The sequence below is a fragment of the Parasteatoda tepidariorum genome, chromosome 6 (assembly GCF_043381705.1).
Source record: "Parasteatoda tepidariorum isolate YZ-2023 chromosome 6, CAS_Ptep_4.0, whole genome shotgun sequence".
NCBI lineage: Eukaryota > Metazoa > Arthropoda > Arachnida > Araneae > Theridiidae > Parasteatoda > Parasteatoda tepidariorum.
This window is the reverse complement of record NC_092209.1, coordinates 6,748,100-6,772,432: the sequence shown is the minus strand read 5'-3', so window position 1 is coordinate 6,772,432 and position 24,333 is coordinate 6,748,100. Positions and strand designations below refer to the sequence as shown.

At 27.2% G+C, this 24,333-nt stretch overlaps 1 protein-coding gene across 1 annotated transcript in view; it reads left to right on the top strand.

The window, feature by feature from the left end:
- Positions 1-24,333, top strand: part of LOC107439255 (WD repeat-containing protein 43) — a 27,896-nt gene extending 3,563 nt beyond the window's left edge. Inside the window, exons 3-17 of the mRNA XM_043043519.2 lie at positions 848-963; positions 2,573-2,690; positions 4,245-4,354; positions 4,975-5,068; positions 7,913-7,977; positions 8,056-8,227; positions 9,547-9,630; positions 11,095-11,214; positions 12,688-12,831; positions 13,903-14,021; positions 15,227-15,284; positions 16,321-16,434; positions 19,712-19,775; positions 21,796-21,848; positions 24,141-24,333. Coding sequence (XP_042899453.1) covers positions 848-963; positions 2,573-2,690; positions 4,245-4,354; positions 4,975-5,068; positions 7,913-7,977; positions 8,056-8,227; positions 9,547-9,630; positions 11,095-11,214; positions 12,688-12,831; positions 13,903-14,021; positions 15,227-15,284; positions 16,321-16,434; positions 19,712-19,775; positions 21,796-21,848; positions 24,141-24,212 — 1,503 coding nt within the window. The 3' untranslated portion in view covers positions 24,213-24,333. The remainder of the gene's footprint in view (positions 1-847; positions 964-2,572; positions 2,691-4,244; positions 4,355-4,974; positions 5,069-7,912; positions 7,978-8,055; positions 8,228-9,546; positions 9,631-11,094; positions 11,215-12,687; positions 12,832-13,902; positions 14,022-15,226; positions 15,285-16,320; positions 16,435-19,711; positions 19,776-21,795; positions 21,849-24,140) is intronic.

Sequence of the window (24,333 nt, the reverse complement as noted above, 5' to 3'; positions counted from 1 at the left end):
TTATTTACTTCTTCGATGTTGACAGGCTTGATAAACCAAATTTTGCCACTCAAAAAAGAAAAAAGATTTTTATCTGAAAAAAAATCTTTTGACAATTAGTGTTAGCAGAAATTAAGTATAATGATTCTAAGTTTCGCTTATATTTTTCGTTCCAATTTTTCATATGTTGTAAACCAATTCAATTTCTGGCTGCATGTAAATAATGATATGACATGCCTGCCTAATCAATAGAAAGAGAAACGTGTTTTACATTTATAAAGACTTTCTGCTTAAGAGGAAGGTTTGAAAATGAATTTTTCACATTGGTTTAACATTAGGCATTGTTATAATTCAAACTGTATATAATTCCATTGTTTTTTCTAATGTATCAAAGGCATTTGCATTTTTTAAGTAATCATTTAACTTTGATCAATTATGTCACGTAAGCATAGGCTAAATCAACATGAGGTAATGTCATTCAATTAATAGTTTACAAATTATCTGAAATTATATGCTTTTTTTTATTGTGATATTTTTGAAACATTTTTCTATAAACATAAATAATTAAAAATCAACAATAATTGAACTTAAAAAAAACTAAATTATGTACTTAAGTGGTAGATTAATGGAGAAAAAACTTCTAAAAACTTTTTTCTTAATCTAAAAATGTATAGTCACAGGGAAGGACATAATGAAAAATATTAGAGTTAGTTTAGTTTTTTCGATTGTAGTGGCATAAGCATTACTGTTTTTTGAATGATTGCATAGTTATAAATAATACTGATTTATTGATTATTTGCATTTTGTTTTACCATGAACGAAGGATGGGTATTAAATTAATATGCATACATCTATTTTTTTCATGTAGAGTGGTGGTCACACTGGAGTTGTTAATGATGTTGTCTGGTATGCTGATACTTTATATAGTTGTTCAGATGATCATCATATTATTATTTGGAATGTTTCTGAAAGTTGTATTAAAATGTGAGTATAGCTACCAATACAAATTAGTCATTTACCAGAATAGATATGCTTTTCAGGTTTACTTGATTTTAAATTTAGCAAATGTTCCAACCTGTTGTTTCTGTACTGCTTTAAATGTTTATGCTTTAGATGCTCACAGAATTGGCAAAAACAATTAGACATTTTTCTGAGGATGAAAAAATATGTTTTTACTTAACAGTTAAATTTCAAGCGAGAAAAAGTTATAAACTGTAAGCACCATGGAAAAATCAGGTTTTTCCCAAGATGGTAAAATATCATGCCAACTGTAGAAATACATGCCTTCATTAAAAAATCTCCACATTACTTGTTTGTTTTTGTTGAATTTTGCTATTATATAAATTATTGCTGGTAAGTTTTAACTTTTTCTTTTAATTTTTATTGCTCATTTTATTTTATCTATTTTAAAACTTATTGTGACTTTTCAAAAGACAATTCCTTTTATAAACTTTCATACTCAAAGAAACTGGTTTTGTATATATTTTTCTTAGTATACTTATTTATTTTCTTTAACAGTGGTTACATTTAGGTCATTCTTAATCTATGTTATCAGTAACATTTTTCAAAAAATAAATTGTGTTATTTAAAGAATTATGTCGAAAATTATTAAATGAATAGAAATTTTTAAAAAAAAAATTTCTTACTGCCAAGTAATGGCTAGTTTTATGTGATAAAATTAGTTAAAGAATCTTAAAAACATATATTGTAAAAATAATAAACCAGTAAAAAAAGTGCAGGACTTGATTGAAAAGTTTTAACGAAATGTTAAAAATATTTCTTTGTGCAAAAACCATTGAATATTTATAATAGCATGTAGTATTAGTTACTAGAGAATAATCATAATCTCAACAAAACATGTATTGTCTAGTCTTAAATATAACTTAAAATAACTTGCAAAATTTATATACCAAAATAATTTTTTTATCCTGAAAAAATCTAACTTTAATGTCGTTTGGTTTTACATGCTTCAGTAGCATCGAGGATTCATAAGTCATAAAACCTGTGCAAAACTCTTTGCATTTTTAAATTTATAAAAACCATACNTGTGCAGCATGTAACAAATCTAAATTTAACAGGTGTTTTATGAAATTTAATGGTCGGAAATAAGTATGGGAAATTAAAACTATTTGGTTAATCATAATCTCAACAAAACATGTATTGTCTGGTCTTAAATATAACTTAAAATAACTTGCAAAATTTAGATACCAAAATAATTTTTTTATCCTGAAAAAATCTAACTTTAATGTCGTTTGGTTTTACGTGCTTCAGTAGCATCGAGGATTCATAAGTCATAAAACCTGTGCAAAACTCTTCGCATTTTTAAATTTATAAAAATCATACAGAAAAAATTTATTTTTTTCAGTATAAAATTTTTAAATTATAGTCAGTATACCACATATATATATTTTTTTCTTTTTTTTTTGATTAAATATTAAAATAAACAAACCTAATCACTATTTTTCTTAAAAGTCACTTTTTTTTATCATTTTCATTTCTATCACTTTCTTACCATTTTCATTAGTATCGCTTTTTTACTTATAAAACGTCACTTTTGAAAAAAAATTAAATACAATGCTTTATTTTTTAATAGGAAATGGAAAGCTCATACTGGACCTATTTATTCTATTTGTGTTGTTGATGACAATAACATTCTTTCTGCCAGCAATTCTATCCAATGGTGGGACATCAAGCAAAAGTCTGTTTTAAAGGTAAATTAAACGAAAATTATTTACAGAATGTAAAATTTATATTTTTTGATCAAATAATGAGCTTTTCAATCTTATTGGTCTTTCCCAATTAATGTGGGTAATATTTTAAGCTACAAAATCAGATAAAAGAACCCTACTTTTTCAGGTTAAATATGCCCTTTTTCCCCCTAAGGATTTAGATTCTTGACCCTTGAACTAATACTTAACTAAAATCTAGAAAATATGGTTCCAATAGTTTGGGCAGGAGAGCATTTAAAATTCTTAACTGTTCATAATCATAGCAAATAATGTCTTAATCCTGGCTTAGTAACTGATAAGCAAATTTTTGCATAATATCTATTTAAATTTAAAATACGAAAGAAACTTTTAAAATTTCAAAATGAAGTAGAATTCTGCATTAACATGGGGAAATTTTATTTAATGCTCTAATTCCTAACGAGTGTTCTGTTAATAAAGAAAGTAGTGTTTCTCTAAAATATAAAAGTATTTAAATAATTGGTTTTATTTTGTTATAAAAATTGTCATCTGATTCTTTAGAATCCAATATATGTTTCTGAAATTATTACTTCTAATAAAAATATCTTTTTTTTTTCACATAAAAATAAATTAATGATATGATTCTACCTCTACTTTTTTTTATTTTCAATAAAATTAAACTTTGCTTAACCGATCTTGACTGCTATACTCAAACTGAACTGTCTTGACAAATTTTCATCCATCTAAACACTAATACTAGTATGCAAAGTAAAGAAAAAAAACTTTCTAACATTTACAGATAAGTTGTAAATAATTCTAGAAAAATCATCAAATTAATAAAGTGAAAATTGACCGGTTGCTTATTTTCTGTGGACTAATTCCAAAATGACTGTAATTCCTTTTGCCAGATTTAGTTTTGAGAGAAGTTGAATATTTTTCAGTAATTAATATATAAAAATACAGAACTTTATTTCTGATGGAAAAGTTCATTAGATTTTCTACAGATCACATTGATTCTTTAAGTGAAATATTTAGATATAAGTATTGAGGAGTGGCTATAGAATTTAAGCAAAATGGAAAAAAGTGATTGAATTGTTATTTAAATTTCCAACATCAAGTTTGTACAGATTTATTTTTACCATGTTTATTTTTATTGACGAAATACATGCAAAATACACACTAGAAAGTTGAAATAAGAACAAGTATTTCACATTTGAAACTTGACATATCATGACATCCAAATATCTCCATAAAACAGAACTATGACTGTTTTCTTTCTTTTTTGTTAGATCATTTATTCATTAGTATTTGCCATAAAAGGTTATGGAGTTGTGCATGCCATATATATGCTTATTATTTTATACATTTATTTACTCATTTTACATTTTGTGAAGTTTAAATCCTTTGATTAAAAAGAAAATTCTTAGGCTGATCCCAAGTTCAAATATCAGTTGTTTCTTATTTATTGTTCACAGTTAGTAATCAAATATATATAAATGTGTGTATATGTATTTTCAAATAGATGAGGCCAGCAGATGAATCTTTTAAAATTATTAACATTTTAATCATTACTTATAGGTTTTTAATGGGCATGGATCTGAAATATTTAAACTTATACCTCTTATTGCTGGAAATAGTTGTGATTATTTTGTGTCTGCTGCCGTTGGAGATCGAGTTATCAATGCCTGGTAAAGACTTGATGCATTATTTTTTATTATCAGCTTGATTATGTTTATTTTATGAATTATATAAGTCCTTAGCATTGTAGCTTTTAAATTTTATTTCAGTTCTTAATCTTTAGGAGCACATGTGAAGAATCCAGTATTTAAAAAGTGATTTGCTTTTTAAATGTTTTTTTTTTTTTTATGTATATTTTTGTTTATGAGCACTTTTGGTATGGATTATGCTACTCATATTTAAATGAAATTAACTGAATAAAATCTGAAATTTGCTCCTACAAGCTTCAATCATTTATGCAAATGTTTTATTTATTTATTTATTGGTATAATAGAATAAAGTGTAGACAAACCTAAAAGATATTGAAAATTATTTCTGTCTTTTCACAAATGAACTGTAAACATTTTAACTCGATATAGAACTTCTGACTCTGTTTAAATTAATTTTAAACTGTTTGAAAAATAATTTCAAAGCATCTGCAAAAAGTCTTTTGAAAAGAATTTTATTCTTAATCCATTTTTCGTTAATTTAAGTTTTGTAAATATATAGGAAGCATATAGACATGAAAGAGTTGACATATATCATTGTTATTTACTTGTTGGTGAAATAATTTTTTTTTCATTGCTTGCAGGCATTTCAAGAAAGAGAGTACTACTAGTTCCAAAGCATCATTTGTATTGCCTGATGAACCGGCAAACATTGATATTCTTTGTAAAGGGAATGAAGTACATATATTCAATTTATTCTATTTATTTGATTTTATATTTCTGTTTTATTCTTTTCTATTCATAGTTACTATAATATTACATTATGATTACTGAATTGCTAAAATTGATAATAATGTTTTGAAATATTTTTCTACGCTTTCAATTTCAATTGAAACACATGGATGTGTTTATAGTGTCATTAGTTTAGATAGATATACACACCAGTTGAATGTATGCAATCATACTTCGTTAAAAAAAACTTCATTGGCTTCAAAAAATATGAAGGCGGTAATAAAAGTCTACATGTTTCAAGGGCAAAAGTTGGTGCAGGCCAGATCTGTGTGAGGGAAAAAAATTATTTCAAATATAAAATGTAAAGTTGCCAACACAAAAAAAAGGGTGAAAAGCTGAAAAACGTTAGCCAAGAATAAAACCGAAAAGTAAAGGTAAAAACAGTACAGAGTGCAAATATGTTTCTCATTTAAAAATGTTTCTTTTATACTATTCTTGTATAACAATAATAGTATGTCCAGTTTCGTATAAATAGGCCTCAGAAGCAGTTCCTGGTATGGGATTGTTATTCCGTTTCAAAGACTGGGATTGCAATTTACAACTGATAAGTTGGTGACCAAACTTAAGTGAGAATTAAACTCACAATTTTCCTGCGAAAAAGTTAATCAGAAATCATTTGGCTATCCAGCCATTTACTTTAATGTTAGAAAATTTCTAGAATTCTGCTTTTTTTTCACACGATTTTTATCAAAATGTCGACAATTCTAAAATTGCAGAAAAATTTCTGTTTAAAATTTTTTTATGTTCTTGATAAAGATAATTATTTAACTTAGGTACAATAATAATAATATAACAGAATATTGAATTAAATTTTGTGTAATGGACATTAGTTGTTTCAAAAATTTGATTTCATCTCTTAGTCAAGTACATTATTCATATTATTACCACTTCAATGGGCCAAGGTAGCCTGGTTGGTAAGACGCTGGGCCCATGTCCAAGTGGTTGTGAGTTAGATCCTTGCAGGTTGAAGACTCCTCGCGTAGCAAATGATGATTGGTGCACGTTAAACCTGTTGGGTCACAATGTCCTCCAAGTTCACATCACAAACCAATGATTCTGGGGGTACTGAATTGAAGTTTGATCATTCAGGTCAAAACTGTGATCTGTGGTTTAATAAATGGATGCATAAATGGGTCCGCCCTATAAACTGGGAAGTGATGTGTGTGTGAGGCTGAAATCGTATGCTTGGCCATAACTGACACTGCTAGAAAACAAGAAACGCGCCCTCTGCCTTAAATTGCTTGGTTTCACAAAGCAGGCTTGCTGTTATAGCAAGTGGCATTAGAAACAACAGCAATTCAATAGTCATGAAAAAAAATTTAAATTTTTGGATATTTGGTTACACATACATTCACAATTAATGAACATTCCACATACATTCAAAATTAATGAAACAATTTAATTAACCAAATAATTGCAGTTTTCTGCAAATATCAAAACTTCAGATCAGCTGTTAGCGAAAAATATAGCATTTCACAGTTCACAAGTAATTAGTAATTATATTGCTGGTGTTTCTAATGCCATATTTGTAAACCAACTAGCTGTAATGTAAAGTGAAAATACTGAATATGTTTGTTTTTTTTTAATATTTTATTTATTTTTTTAATTGTAATTTTTATCATTGTTTTTTTTTATCGATTATTTAATTAGGTGCCAAGCAAGCAAAATGTGAGAAATGCATTATTGTGTGGAAACTGTTCAATCAAATAAGATTTATATTTTACTAAAAAATAATTATAATGACTTGTCATAGTTTACATTTCACTGAGCTCTGTCCATGTTATGACTTTTTTTCTATCCTGTTGATTCCAACATTCTTGGATATTGATGATTATATTTCAGTTTTTGACAAATTCCTATGGAAAATTTTATAATACTAAACCAAATAATATAAAATGTATTTTACCAGACTTGATTTGTTATGTCCGATATACTTCTCAATTGAAATAAAAAAGGAAGTGAATTGTCCTTAAAACTGTTTCTTAAGGAATATTCTCTTAGTCAACACTTTAAGCTCTTTACCCCCTTATGCAGAGATTTTATGTAGAAATTGGCTTTTGTTACTATTTTTTTTTTTTTTTAAATTCCTGCTACTGATGTGTTTTATGATCTTTTCTTCACATACCAAAACTTTGACAAAGAATATGTCTGATTTGCTGAATTAAAATGGAGCCTTGCAAACTTAAAATTGATGCTATAATATGCAAAATATTTATAGTTAAAAACCTTTTGATTTAACTAGTTTTATGCGAAATAAGATCTTCATGGTAAGCCATGAATTACCTCCTTTCATAAAAAATACATTATAAACAAATTGTACCTATCATCCAATAAATCATCTGTTATAACATCCATATAACAAGTGCTATTTGTTCTCCATTTGCATAGATTAAATTTAATGCACTGTTTTTCAGATTAATCACATGAATTGGGTGCCAAGCAAACAAAATGTGAGAAATGCATTATTGTGTGGAAACTGACCAATCAAATAAGATTTATATTTTACTAAAAAATAATTATAATGACTTGTCATAGTTTACATTTCACTGAGCTCTGTCCATATTATGACTTTTTATGCTCAATAAATAATTATCAATGAAAATTTTAATAATAAATATTAATGACTTTCAATTTTTGTCTATAATTTTAATGTGTCAAATTTTATACTTTAATATTCTCTTACACCTACAATGTAAGCTTAATAGTTAGACCTAAACATTCATGCATAATTAATACGTGTATCACTTTTATTTTAAGATTCCTAATTTTTTTAATGTTTTATATTTTTAGTCGCTGCAAATGTCAATTGTTTCTCAAGATGGTTCATTTCATTTCTTTGAGCACCTATTCAATGGGTAAATTTAAAATTCATTAAAATTTTCTGCTTATTTTAATAAAACAATGTTTTAATTTTGTCGGATTTTTAATTTCAGGAATGTGAAAACCAAACCTTTGCAACCAAAATTCTCGATAAGAATTGCTTCAAAATCTAACGAAAGCCAGAAAGCACAAGTTTTGCCTGTTCTTGCTGCTAAAATATCAAGTGGACTTGACCTTAGTTTACTAGCTTATGGAAATTTTTTAAAGCCAATGTTTGAAAGAATTGTAAGTTTGCTTCTTCTATATTTTATGTATTAAATTTCAAACTTATTATTATTTCTCTTGATATATATTTATTTAAGACTCACTTCAGTTTTAAATAAAAATATATTGTGTTATATTCTTTTTTTATTATAGTTTATAGAAATTTATTTATTTTTATAATACTTCTTATTTTTTTATGTTTTTGCTCTTTTATGAAATCTTTCCTCCAAATAGCGATTTCAAGCTCTGCTTTTTTTTTTTTTTTTTTCCAAAAATTTTTTTAACATAATCATTTTTCTTTCAAAATGTATACAAATTAAGCTTTGAATACATGAGTTCATAAATATGAAATCAAATGCTGATGGTTGAAATTTTCATTGTGCCTTATTTAAGTAATTTTTTTAAAAAAAGTTTTGTCAATCAAAGTGTGGTTTCTATGGTCATTTTTGCTGTCAGTCTTTCATATTTAGATTAAATCTTAGATACACATAAAAGCTTTCTTTGAAAAATTGATATATTAGTAATATTCTATATAAAATGTCTTGTTTAGAAACCTTTCTGTAAATTATTATTAGCTGCGAACTCTGCTACATTTTAAAGTAGATTTTAGCTTTTGCACTACATATTCTGTTTTCTATACTGAAATTCATATCCTCTGTATTCTGAAAACGTGCATTAAACTTTTGTAATTTTTTAGAACAAATTATGCGCACACATGGATCCTGTTCTGCTCAGACAAAAATATGTTCAATCTTCCCTACATTTCAACCTGATCACTGTTGAAGGTCATTATTTAATGCAATATATAAGATATTAAACAGTACAAAAATAATTAAATAAAGAGAATTATAGTTTTCTTCTTGTTCAGATTTATTTGAACTGATTATTTTAAAAAACTAAATTCCACTTGTGAACTCCATTGACCGCACTGTTGATTCGTTGAATAAGGAATAAAAATTGAAAAGATGTAAAATCTTCTGCATTTAAAGTAATTTCTATCGAAATTTTATTGATAGAGGTTGGCAAGTATGCTATTGAATTTGATGTTTTTTATTGAAAGAAGCAGCATTTGAATAAAAATATCGTTAGTTACTAAAGATATTTTTCGTGATTGGTTTTTCAAACGTATATAGCTTTTACCTTTTTTGCAATTTCATGACTGTGTATTACATTCATAAGTTTGCTGTTGTCTCTCTAAGAGCCTTAATTTTAGAATAGGTAAACCTATGTTATCTCTTATTTTAGATTTAGGAATATTTTAAAATAGTTTTACTTCCTTATGAATATTCTTTATTTGGAACCATTGAACTAAATTTTAATTGTGATTTTCTTTATTGTAGAATATTTCTGATGTTACTAAAGATGTATTTCTAATCAGGAGTATCACTGATGCATCATCTAGTGGAAAAGATAGTATTAGTAAAGTAAGATTTTTAAAGCAACATTTTTACTACAAGTTTATTTATTTTATTGTGTCAATGCAGTTTTTAACTCTTTCGACCCAACTTTTGCACCATTAAAATTTTCGGTATGAAAAGCCGTTTATGTTAATGCTGACATATTAAAATAAGTGTACTAAGAGCTTAAAATTTTCCACTTTCTCCCCCCCCCTAAACTCCTGGTACAGTATGTCCCTATCATCTTGAATATTGTTAAAATACTTATTTACTGCATGGGAATAATATAAATGCACTGAATTATTCTTACCAGAAGTTGCCGCTATAACATAATCAAAACGATTTATCTCTTTATAGAATATATTGTCCCACTGGTAAGTACAATCGGGATATATTGTCCCAATAGTAAGTACAACTGGAACAGTATATCCCACAAAACAAAATTTCCAAATCTGATACTAAATAACTACATACAATTATTACTTAATTAGAACAAGCATAACTATTTTACACAATATATGACAAAAATATAGTTGTATTTACTTCAAAATTCTGAGAATACATAAATTAAAAGAGATTGCACGCAAACGGAAGCACGCTATTTTGAATATGCAAGTGTTGCCAAGTTCTTTTGGTCATATTTTTATTCTCTTAATGTCTAAAGAACTCTAAAAACATAAATATTTTAATATTTATATTTTTTTAGATTACTATATTTTTTTATCTAGGTGGAGCAATACCTAATCTAAGTTTGTGTACATAACAAAGACAATTTTAATTACATGAAAATTATCTAATTTAACAAGTTAAGTGATAATAAAAGCTTATTAGTTCTGGGATAGATATTTTTATTAAATAAATTAAAACATCAATTTCCTATTGTAGTGTCTCTTTTAATTTTTTAATTAACTTGTGCCCTCATTAGGCCAATATTCACGAATCTTGGCTTAATAAGGGGTCAAAAGGCCGATATTTTTCGGATATGGGCCTTATATGAAATTGTCAGATTCACCCGATATTTTATGGTCATTATTCAGCCAATATAAGCCCTATATTGGTCCTATGTAGGCCGATATTGACACTGCATGTCACTAATATTAAAAAATTTAGACTTCCAGATATTGGTCCCTCAGAGCATGTACATATAGGACACATATTGAGCCCAACTGTGTCCAAGATATAATTCTTGTTATGGTTGTACTCCATGCAATATATTTCAAATTAATTTTCGACAATTTTCAATAATGATATTAAATTATTTGTTTGGCTACAAATTTCTCTTTGTTAAATTGTATGAAAACCCAATGAGGTTGTGGTTGAAATAAAGTGAAGTACAAAAAACTCTAGTATTTTTTTAAACAATGCTTATGTGTATTATGTAATTAAAATAAGCATAAAATTTCGTCACTTAGTAATATGTGTACAGCCATTATAGCATGTACACATCTTTACAGCTGTTATAACTCAAACTTTTTAAAATCTTTTCAACAGATTAAGCAAACAGAAAAGTCAAGTAATGTTAAATTATTAGTTCCTGGCCATATGACAAATCTAAGTTTTTTAGAAAGTTCCTCAAAGAAAAGGAAGAAAAAAAACCTGGATATAAAAGAAGTGGGTATAATTTATGGACTGTTTTAATTATATTTTATTAATAAATTTTTTTATGTATAATAAATCAAAGTTCTTAACGTGTTAAGTGCCAAAATTAGACTGAGACAGGACATATGTGTCCCATGGCAGCAAATGTGTTATTTTATTTATGTGTGTAATATATATATATATATATCTCATAATAAATAAATACATGAGGGACCAAAAGAAAAAATTAAGAAAAACAATAAGTTTTATTTACTGTGCATAACCTGCAANTATATATGTATATATATACATACATATATATATCAGGGTTTGTACAGACTCCTTGGAAATAAATAAGTCTCCAAGGAGTACTTGGAACTACTTAGATTTCCAAATTAGTCCTTAGATTATTGCGTTGCATAAATGAACTTACTAAGTCCGCTGATGAATTTGCTGTAAAGCAGGGAAACGAAATGATATGACTTAGCTGCCAAAATCTAATAGTTTAAGGAAAACTTTAAAAGAAAAGAAGAATTTTATTGCCCGAGTTAGAAGAAAAAAAATGATGGCAAATAATTTCAACTTTACATGTTAAGTACAAGTAAACTTAATTAATTATTTGCCGTGATTCATTTATTTATTTTTTTTGTTGCTGTTGTCTAAAATGTAAAATTTAAGATTAATATAAGATATCTATATAATGAAATATAAGATAAAAATAAAAATATAAGATTGGTAGATTTTTATGTTAATCTTTAACATCTATACTATGTACTTTAACAAGATTTATTGAAATATTTGAAACTTGAAAATGTATTTATGTGTAAAAGTGATAACTTTATTTTTCTTGATGAAGTTTGACAAAGTCAAAATTTATTTCAAAAGGGCTAGAAAAAATATTTTATGCAAAATATACATTTTTGCAAGTTCTTTATAAAAACTACTTTTTAATTTTTTTTAAAAAAAATGTCTAGCATTTATAATTATAAGTAATCAGTTAAAGTTATAAATGTAGAGTATTTATAATTTAATATTAAGTATGGAAGTGCGCAATGTTTTAATATAGTGTTGCATGAACCAAGCACTTTTAATGAATTTAAGAATTTCAACTTTCCAAGTCTGCTTAAATGCTTGCTTTTTAAAAAGGTTGACTTTAATAATATATATTAAAATATGATAACTTACCTACATGGAAGAAAACATTATTCTTAATTTTTTATATATACATTTAACTTTCTGTAAATTGTTTGGGAATCTTTGTGTTTTTGAGAATACTTAATAACTACTGTTATATCTCACCTATTTTTACTATTTATAATATAATTTTTACTATTTATGAACTGAGAGATAAATTATCTATAATATTTCTAGTTTTACTTAATAAAGATTTTACACAGGAAAAAAAAAAGGAAAAGCTTATAAAATAAAGCTCATTGATTTTGATTAGCTTTTTATTTATTTAGTTTCCAATGAATAAAGATGAATTAAGTTCTTTTTCATTTATAGTTACCTATGGAAGAACGCTTAAAAGCTCTTGATTTGAAAAAATCTCCAAACGAAATTTCTGAAAATGAAGCTGCTGTGAAATCTGATAGTATGGTTCATCTGCTGTTACAAGGTCTTCAAAGTAGGGATAACAACATGCTTAATGTAAGTTATGCTATTGTTAAAAAACAAAAAAGTTAGGAAGTTATTTTACTCATATCTACACTAAAAATTGTAACAGTAACATTTTGTCCATTTAAGGAAGGAATCTTTATTTGGAGAACTTGTTATGTGCACCATAACGTAAAAAAAAAAGTTTTTTTAAATTTTATCTTGTTCTATTATAAAGGTCTAGACCGGTTATAGAAAACTTCATTTTTATTTTAAAATGAAATTCAATTTTTCCCCCCTGAAAATTTTATTTTTTTAATTGTCTTATTGGTGGAAGGATTTAAAAAGATTTGTGAGTTAAAATTTTATAAATATGGATAGCTGAATCGTTCCAGTTTTGAAATGTGTCATCACCTATTATTATTAGAGCAACCATTTTAACTTTGAAATTAGTTGTTCGTTTAATTTTCAATTTTTGCTGTGCTTATTTGGTTAGTTAATATTTGTCATGAGAACCCAAAACTATAAATAGAAGCAATGTGAGATTAAAAAATAATTAATGAGAATATTAACTTTAGATCGCATCTAGTAATCTTTAAAGAACTTGTCAAGCAAATGCTTTTATGCTGTGAAGATTTTTAACACTTGTCATTAGTCTCTCAAAAAATGCTAACTTTCAAATGAATATTTTTAAAAGTAGAGATTCAATTTAACTGTTTAAGTGAATGGGTTTTTTTATTTTTCGATAAAGTACCGGAAAGTGCAAGTTATAGTTTCAAATCATGAAGTTTTAGGAAAATTTGAGAACTGTTCTTAAAATTTGTGATTTGATATTTTATGATAATCAACCAAAAAAAAAGAAAAAGACATACGCTAACATTTATACTTATTCAAACAATGAAAACACTATTTTAGACTTGTGTTATTTTTTGTTTTAAGAATTGTTTGTTTAATCATAATCATAATTTTTTCTGGTACTTACCAAATGAATTTTAGACTTTATTTCAATGTTTTTACTGGAGTATGTATTTGTAAACCAAGTTTTCATATTTGAAAATGTCTTTTTGATGAGCATAAAATGTTTACAATTACAGTAAAGATATAGACTATACATTTATTTTTTAGACTGTGTTTGGTTGTAGCAACGAACTGGTTATTATGAACACCATTGAAAGGCTCCCTATTCAATCGATATTTTCCTTACTCGAAGTTCTTTTCATAAGATTGCATAAACTAAACCCTAGGTGAGTAATGCTTTCAAATTCTGTTAAATAAGCTTTTATCACTCTCATAAATTTATGTTACAATATCCATATACAGTCAAACCTCGTTAATGTGAACATGGACTAATATTGAATACTTTGTCAAATTGCATACAAATATATTTTAAGGTGGACTCTAATTTCATTACCCTTGGAAAAAATTTTAGCATAAACAGAAAAAAAATTTCCCCTCTGGGAGGTAAGAAAACTGATCTTTCACAGTTCCAGATATATAAGAGTTCGAATTATTTTTTATAGTGTTGATAATTGCTACAGTCGAATAAAAGAGTTGTGTGAAATGAATCTGTTGAGGTGGAGGGGGTATATATGAGGAAACAACATAAGTCCATTTATACTCTAATACAAATAAAGTTTTCTTTAACCTAATGGATGTGAATGTAAAGAAGTGCACTTTCCTGAAAAATGCCACCCATATTGATCATTTGTTCAAAATGGCTAGTCTTTCATAGGTTGTTCTAAGAAACTGAAATTGCTGAGCAGTATTTCTACAGGTGATGACGTGTCGAGCAAATTTAAATACATTTAATGTAAAATTATAATTTAAAAGTTTCTTGCTACTCTCATCTACGTTTAGTCTACTTTTAAAAGTTTAAATAACACTGTATTTTAATAAGCATAAAATTTAAGGATATAATTGAAATAGGTGTTTTTTTTCCAGCAAATTTATTGTTCATACATTTAATGTAGAATTATAATTTAAAAGTTTCTTGTTACTCTAATCTATGTTTAGTCTTCTTTTTTTAAATCTATTTTGAAAAAAAATAATAATAATTTACATGTATATCCCTTTCATTATTTATTAGTGAAAAACCTTCATTATCAATGAAATAAGACTTTAAATAAAATCACATTCTACCTAAAAATCTCATTATTGATTACATTGAATAAAAAATATTATATATGCTCACGTTAATAATTTTAAATTGATTGTGATTTAAATTTTTTTTTAAACTAATGTTTTTTCAATGACATAATGAAAGAAATATGATATTATTACTGTTATTATAATAATATAATAATTTGCATGTATATCCCTTTTTTATTTTTTAGTAAAACTACATTATCAATGAAATGTATTTATTAATTATATTGAATAGTAATTTCTTCAAATCTTCTGACATCTTGCATTTCCTTTTCAATATGTATATTTTTTTCCCCTCCTCAAGGACTTGCCTGAAGTGGTTGACTGCTCTCATAACGATTCATCTGTCATATTTTATATCAGTAAGTTAATATTATTTAATCTTTTTTTATCTCTAATATTGAATGCTTCTCTAATTGATTAAAATCAGTAGTATAATAATTATATGAAACACTTATAATTCTGTTAATATTTGTAACATTAATCCCAATATTTGAAATATACAGTACGACCTGAAAATTCCGGACTTCTGAAATCCGGAAATCTCCAAAATCCGGACTCATTCGTCCAGTTCCTCAGAAAAAAATTTCAAAAGAAAAAATTTTAAAAAAATCGCTTAAACTAAAAATTTTAAGGCAAAACCACAACTCTTCTCCAACAATGAAGCAGTAGATGAAGAGGTAGAGGTGGGGTGTGAATGACAGCTCATAGCTGATAAGGAAATTCCAGTCATTCTTATCAGCTCTGTATGGATGACAAAGAATATAAAGGGGAATCCCCCTCCTCCTGAAGGGGAATCTCCTCAGAAGGAGGAATTCTTCCATCTCCTTGTTTTTCCCCCTTGTGATGAAAGAAAACTGGTTCTTTCTTAACCTTGAAGCTTAGGAACCGGGGACAAGTTCTTTCATCCCCCAACAAAAAAAGGCTTAGTATCAGCTGGTACAGTCTAGTCTAGAAGCATTTGTTTCGGTTATAAGTTGAAATTCAGCTCGCGTTTTAAGCCTATATTTTTAGTTTTAATTGCTAATATTATGTTATCTAAACGATCGATTGCGGAGGAAAATGACGAAAGTTTGATTTTTACTGTCTTTTATTTATCATTTAAAGAGTATATTTATGTTAAAATTGACGTCGGAGGTCTACACACGCGTGATTAATCGTGAAATCGGCCTGACGAATTCGAAACTTCGATAACTCTATCAATTCAAGTAAGGTATCTAAAATCCGGAAATTTCGGAAATCCGGACCTTCCAAACCCTCCAGCAGTCCGGATTTTCGAGGTTGCACTGTATTTCATATTTAATTGCGTTTCAGACTTCTTCAATTTGACTCTTAAGTAGAAAAATCTGCAGTTTGTAATGCTCATAAATTATTACAATTTCGTATTCTCCTTTTTAGAGTCCAGACATATGTCAATGTATTGCTACTTTTGATCAATTCATTGCTGCCAGAAGGGATGCAGTTAGTCAACTTGCTCGAGCACGAGGTATATTGTCCATACTTATGGCACAGGTAAATTCGTTTTATTTTGTTTCTGCTTTTGCATCATTCTTATTTTTTTTTGGTTAATTATGTTTCATAATTAATGTTTAACAACTTTTTAATTTGGTTTATTAATTTTTTTTATCATCAACAATAAAAGGTTAATCTGTGTTGAGGATGGGTTATTCTCATTTGTGTATTAATAAAAATTGCAGGGCTAGGCGTGAGCCACTTTTCTCACTTAATGTCACTATCTTAAAAAATAGTAACTTTTATTCACTGTTTTTAACGCTTAGTCACTTATCTCACTTTTTTTTTAAATTTTACCCCCATTTCAATCAAAATAAAGATTTCACATTTCCCTAAACCCGTGATATTACAATCCTCTTACTCTAGTGTAGAAGGACTATGGGTGAGGCATAAAAGAGGATTTAATAGACAATTTCCACTTTCAAATTAATTCCACTTAAAATACAAGAGAGCCATTCACTGTATCGAGGAATGATTTTAGTTATCATCTATCTAAGGTTTTGTTTTCTTATCAGCTGTGGAGCTGCAGAACATTCGTTTTCGATACTAATTCAGGTGAATATCACAAATAAAAAAAGTTTTAAAAAGAAAAAACGATCAAGATTTTTTTTTTTTTTTACCCTTTTCAAAAATTTGATTATTTTTTAATGAGATGTTATTATATCATGCGAATTTGAGTAATCTCTTTTTAATTTCACACCGTTTCATGTTTTTTTATATTATTTTTTATGTTATTAAGAATTTTTCAGTCCTTTCTATGTGGTTTTTCAAATTGTGCTGTTTTTTTATACAATGTTATTTAAATTGGAGAATTTCAAATTGAATCACCGTAAACTTACTTGGTTTTATAATCGTTTTATCAGTCAAATGATTGACAAAGTTTCGATAAATTTTTTTTCTCCCATGGTTTTTAAATCTTCATATTTTAGTTAATACATACGATGTTTATTATGTGACATGTATTTCAGTAACAACTACTTGTTAATGATTTATTCGAAAATCGTTCTTTGACGTATTTGATTTCATCGTAATTTCTTATAGTTTTATTTCCAGTGTTTACCTTAGGCACTCAGGCGAATTTTTATAATTTTTTCAGCCCTTTCCTCATGGTTTTTTAATACGATGTTATTACTTGCCTTTTTCACCTTAAAGTTAACTTTTTTTATATACTCGATTCAGGGCGATTATATTGTAAATTAATGTTTTCCGACAGTTTTTGCATTCATTTAATTTCATATTAATACGGTGTTATATTTTTGATTAATGTGATGTTGTACCCGCAATTTGTTAATGATTTATTCAAAAATCACTTTTAACGGTTCTATCGTGATTCCACTTTTTTTCTTTCTTTTTTTTTTTTCCTGAGAGGTTTGCAACCATTTTTATTTTCTTTAATTATATCTTTTAAACAATGCAGTTTCGCACACATTTCCAATTTTGATACTTTTAATATATTATTTTTTATTTCATTCATCACTTTTAGCGACATTTGTTTTGCGCCATTTCAATTGTTAAAGTACTTTTTTTATTTTTTTTTAAATAATAGTTACATATTTAACGTTTTTTTTTTTTTTTNNTTTTTTGACTCCTGAAGAGAAGCACATCTCAATAAATGTGTATTGACTTTACATGACAGCAACAATATTTTTGTTGTATGCTTTCCCTGCTTCTGTAATACAATACTTTAAGCCATAGCAGCTAAAGTCAAATATGCAACTTTTTTTTTAAATTGGGATAAATTAGAAAATATTTATGTAATTTTTTAAAAAAAAAGAATTCAATAGCAGTAAATTAAAGCAATAAACAGGTAGAACAATAAATGTTTCTAAACCAATTTTTTTCCTTTAAGTTGTATATTTTTAAGTTTATTAGGATGTTGCCTGAATATTAGTCACTATTTATCACTTTTTAAAAAATTTTAATCACTTTTTTCACTACTTTTTCTACTATGACCCATGCTGAGCCCTGAAATTGTAAATAGCAAGAAAACTATTTAATTAGATAGTCACCAGAATGTGGGGTATCAGAAACTAAAAATAAGCCAAGCTCGCTTACTAAAAAAAAATTTCACATTCAGGAGGGCTCAGATTCATGATAAAATTTTCATCAATTTTTTTACTACTTTAAAAAAAACGTTTGTTTCAGTCAATGTGGGAGATTCTATTCTAGAAGATCGCTACTTCGGTTTGCTTTGTGAGGCTTGCGTTTATTGTCAAATTACTTTTATTTAGCTTATAATTTTTTTTTTCTTTGGATTTTCAGTTGGTTCAGTTTTTCTGTTTGCTTCTTTCATTGGTTAGCATTAGAAAATGTTTTAAATTTACTGTATTAGACATGAAAATTGACATGAATTAGTGACGAGACTGCAAAATTTGGTCTTTATCCGACGTATATCTCAGGGCTCTAAGTAAAGCTTTGTCTTGCTCAGATTATAATTCCTCGGACATCTAAAAGTAAGCCTAAGCTTGCTAACTGCAAGACATTAATAAAGAAATGTGAAAAATTATTCTCGATTAAAAGAATATCCTAATGGTTAAGTTAGGATATTATAATTTTTCTAATAACAGTTTGCATTCTTTTTAAATTACAGAATTGAGTAATTTTAGATTTCATTTACATATAAAATTAAGATCTAAGTTCAAGAAATTTCTTAACACAGAATCAACCATGCAGGTATTCAGTTAATCGTAATATTTACGACATCATTAGCTTTGCATGAAAAAATTGAAATTGAATCATCAATGGATTGAACAGTTCACTATCTGTAAAGTGCCTACACATTTTAAATTAAAATTACTTTAACCCTTTGACACTTAAACAAAGTTTCAGAAGGCAAAAACACTGTCCGCAAATTATCTTGCTTACAAATTTCTTTAGTATTGGTCCTCGTTAAACTGTTCTACCATAAAGTGCTTGACTTGCAGGTCGTCGTGCTACCGAATCAGTAGTGCCATCAAAATTGTGATGACATGTCTTCGGTTCATCCTCAGGGATGTTCCCAGATCATCGCCAATAGCCCATTGTGCAGCTCTAGTGCGACGTAAATGAGCAAATTTCTTTAGTTATAATTTTTGTTGCACTAATAATCTTGAGCTCAGTCTTATTTGCTAAAATAATTGTCTGGTATAAATTTATTAAATTATTATTAGTTTGTTAAAATAATACTGTGCCTTTTACATTGTAAGAAAATAAATATTTTTTATATTTAGATATAATATAAATATTTTGAACTTTTAAATATCCAAACGACTCATTGCTTATTTAAATTGTTTTTCAGGCCAAGTTAGTATCTTCAAATTCTTCTGATTTTTCAAACAAGCCTTTAGTTGAATACAATTCAGGTATTAATCCCTCTTGTCTCATTAAATTCTTATCATTCATTCTAATTCATTAAAATCTTAAAACTTTCTACAAAATCTTCAGCATTTTCTTAGGTAAAATGTTAAAGATTTATAAAAGTCTCTAATTATTTTTGTTTTGTGTAAAAGAAAAGCAAAATTAATTTGGACCAATATTCAAACTATTCAAGAACTGGTATAAATTGAAAGAAATTTTGGGATGTTCTAGGAAAAAAGTAAGGAATCTTGAGACTTAAATTAGCAAGATTATATATTTTTCAACTATATTCATTTTAAGAGAAGATTGTAACAAAATGCAATTACTGGACTAGTACAATTTTGAATTGGTCACAAGTCTGATAAAAAAGGTACATTATGCACAAGCAAAATAAGATTTATTACATCCTGTGACAGAAATTAATTGTAAAAAATTCTGTTGGTGCTGTCATTTTTTATGTATTCTTGTTTTTTCAACGTGTCTATATTGAAATTCTTTATCGAAAGACTTTCTAATGAGTCTCATGCATTTTTTAAATTTAAAAATGCAAAATATTTAGAAAAACTTCATGAAAAAGCAAAGTGTCTAAAAGTTTCTTCTAAAAGAGGAGCCTTTCTTTTGAATTATTTTTATTAAATTACATAGAAAATTATTTGTAATATTTAGCAACCCTGATTTATTTTTATATTGCATCATGTTTAATTTGTAAGGAATTGCAATTGAACTAATCCAAAATTCATGTTTATCTGAATCGAAACTTCCATTCCTTTGAAAAACACTACTCTTAATGTTATAACCAAGATGATTATAAAACATCACTATTCTTTGGTTTCTCACCAATTTATAGTATTACACATAAATTACTTTTTTTTTATAATTTTGACTATTCCGAACAGGCACTTATTCAGTAATATGATTTCACTGCTAATTTCTCTTAGAATGGGAATATTTTTAAAATATATAAATTTTGAAATTTTAATTTTGAAATAATTCTTTATATATTCTTCTTTTTCCCATAAGCCTCCCAACAAAGTTTGTTTGTATGCATTCCATGTTCTATGTAACGACCCCTGTGATTTAAACAAAAATGGATAATATAATGTGAGGTAATATTATAAATAAACATAACCATAACAAATATTTACTCATAAATACTAGACTTATTTAGGAAAAGAAATTGTTCTTTTCACTTCCTTTAAAATTTTTAATTTTTGTTGCACTGGTTATTTTCATTAAAATACATACATCTATAAAGCTTTACGAAGAATGTGCTTTATCTCCATTATAAACCAACATCAAAAGAAATGGTTTTTTGAATCACTTCCTCGTGACCATTTAGTCATTATCAATGAAGAAATTCATTGTTTTTAAAGTGCAAAAATGACCTTTCACAGAATTAAAACAAAAGTTTGATCGCTTTATTGAAATGACTGGTTTAGTTCAGAGATTAAAATAACATTGTACCTATAGAATTTTGAATATCTTAAAAAAGCCCGATAAAATTCACCTGCATCAGGTTCTTTTTTTTAAAAAAAAACCTGGGTTCTTTTAAACCCTGGTCCAAATTAGCTTGGATAAGTCTGGTTCTATGGTATGTGTAAAATTTTTCAAGTCAAGTACTTTTTATACTATGTATAAAAATAATTCCTCGTTAGGTGCATTTCACAGTAATNTTAAAATGACTGGTTTAGTTCAGACATTAAAATAACATTGTACCTATAGAATTTTGAATATCTTATAAAAGCCCGATAAAACTCACCCGGGTCAGGCTCTTCTTTTAAAAAACCTGGGTTCTTTTAAACCCTGGTCCAAATTAGCTTGGATAAGTCTGGTTCTATGGTATATGTAAAATTTTTCAAGTCAAGTACTTTTTATATTATGTATAAAAATAATTCCTCAATAGGTGCATTTCACAGTAATAGTTCCACATATGTCTTTTGTGAAATCCTAAAAAATTTATGCTAAATTATATCAAATCTAAACTAATAAATGACTTAAAATTAAATAATTTCAAATTTTTTTTAGAATCCGAGGAAGAAAATGATGCTGGAGTTGGTGATTTTGATTCTGAAACTAAGGTAAAGAAATAAAATTTTGTAGTTATTAGTATTAATCTATAAGTACAGTGCGGGAAAAAAAAAATTTAAATGAATATGATTTGATTTTCAGATAACTCCATTATAATTTATCCAAAGATAATTACATACAAAATATAATTTTAAGTATTTAATATTATTTGAACAAAAATTGATTTGTAAGGTTTGCAATTTTTTACATTATTAATTTTAAAGAATGCAATTTTAAATGGGGAATGTACAAAATTTGAGTGAAATCGGTCAAATATTTTTTTAGAAATCAAATTTTGAAAAATTTGCGTTTTCGACTCTTATTAAATTAAACAATAAGAAATAATGTTTACTAAGTTTTTTTTTTTTTTTAATGGAATTATTTTTGAATAAAGAAATTTCATAATTGTGTGCCTGAGATAGGTTGAAATATACAAAAAGTTAAATTGACTTTAAGGGGCTCAAACTTAGAACTGTTCCCTTGACCAAATTATTGGGACCCTATTTTTCAGATTGCAACAACCTCCATTATTTTTGGCGTCAGAAATTATAATCTGTCGAAAAATAGGCTACATTTTTGCAACTGGTTTCATAACGTACAATATGATCTACACTAATTTAATTAGCAAATTCAAAGCTACCTCCATGAACCATGATAATCGAGTCCTAAAACCTGAGGATCCGATTATTAGATCAAAAGTTATTCAGGTTGGTCCATTTTTTATTCTGCTTTATTTGTAATTTTTCTTAAGGGATATATATTTAAATATGATTGAATAGAAACTATATAAGTAACATGGTGGAAGTCTTAGAGTCATGTATTTTAAAAAAGATTATTTAGAATTTATATTAGGACTCTTGTAAAAAATTTTATTTTACATAATTTTTAAATTGTTGCTTGTACAGTGTAAAAAAACAACAGAGCACTCTGAATGATCAAATTTTTAAGTACTAAGACTTAATCAGCATTTTTAAGGTTAAGCCCTTGAACCTTTACAATTATTTAGTGCTGACGATATTAAAATTGTTATTAATTAAACTACAAAAACTCTCTGAACAAACATGCCTACTTTTCGACAAATTCAGATTCTTAACCCTCAAAACATAGAGGGTAACCACAAACTGAAAAATATTTTTTATTATAAAAAGTGCTTCCTCTGTTGGTATAGGCATTAGTTGTCCAGGAGGTAACTGAGCAAGGAAAGGAAAAGATGTGAGTGCTCCCTTCCTTTACAACTTGGCATTTAATCATTAACAGATCTTGATGGTTTTTGAGTTATGGTACAGCAGTTGCATTTGATAACCATTCAAATTTTTTCGCTGCTGTTTCCATTTATCGACAGGTTGGCACCATTCAATAAATATCACAGAGGGTGTAATATTCTTTGTAACAGTTGGTAAACATTTTCTACAGCACCTTTCATAAAATGAGCCAGTTTATCATCCTCTCTCAAATTTCTTTTAATTTGTGCCACAGAGCAAAAACATCTTGGATGTAAGATAGACTAGTTTCATAAGGAAGTTGAGGTCGAGTTTTCAATTGTTCTTCATCGCGGGGTAAGGGTTTCAAACTATCAGTAAATGTTACTTTGAGATTTGCTTAAAATACACCCCAGCTTGTTAACACAGCTTCATTATTTTCGAACCACCGTTTTTCCGTACTATTTAGAAAGAAATATCTAAACACATTTCAAAGTCACAGAGATTATATTTTGCAAATCTGTCGTATTTGTTTAACCATATCCCCGGATCTTCACCTGTCTCTTTGGAAAATGGAGATGGATAGCTAACGTTGAAAGTTTGCACTACTGTAGAAAATGGATCGCCTTCAGTCTTGATTTCTGCAGGCATTGTGATTTCCTTGTGTTTTAATCCTTGCAAATGCTGGCTTCTTTGTAGAACGACTTCAATGGTTGCTTATCTAGCCGGCACCTCCACCAAATAATGCATATTAATAATAGACTTTACACTGGCAAGTAGAACGGATTTATTGACAACTATCTAGAATACAAAAAACATGGTAACTGTCCTTTCCATTTGAAACAAAAGAACAATACAATGAAATAAGAAAACGGAAATGACGTCAGGGAATGTTCTAGAAAAATCTATAAATGATATCTAAATTCTTAAATTACATATTAACCTGCTTCTGAAGACTCGGTAGTAATCGGAAGAACTCAGAGGATCGAACTCATTTAACTTTGCCGACACATTTCAAGCCAATTTTTTTCTTCCTTATTTTACTGTAATTATAATAATTATAAACAAAGTTGCCATCATGCTTTTTTTGTCTTCTTAATTTAGATAACTCATATGTCAACATCAGATTTCATTGAAAGTGAAAACAGCGACTCTAGTGACATGGAAGATGACTAGATGTTGACTTTTTCATTTCGTCATTTAATGCATTGTAATATACTCATTGTTAAGGATTTTTTTTATATATATTATTTTTAAAAGAATGGTTTGTAATAAAATATATTTTTGGACTGTTTAA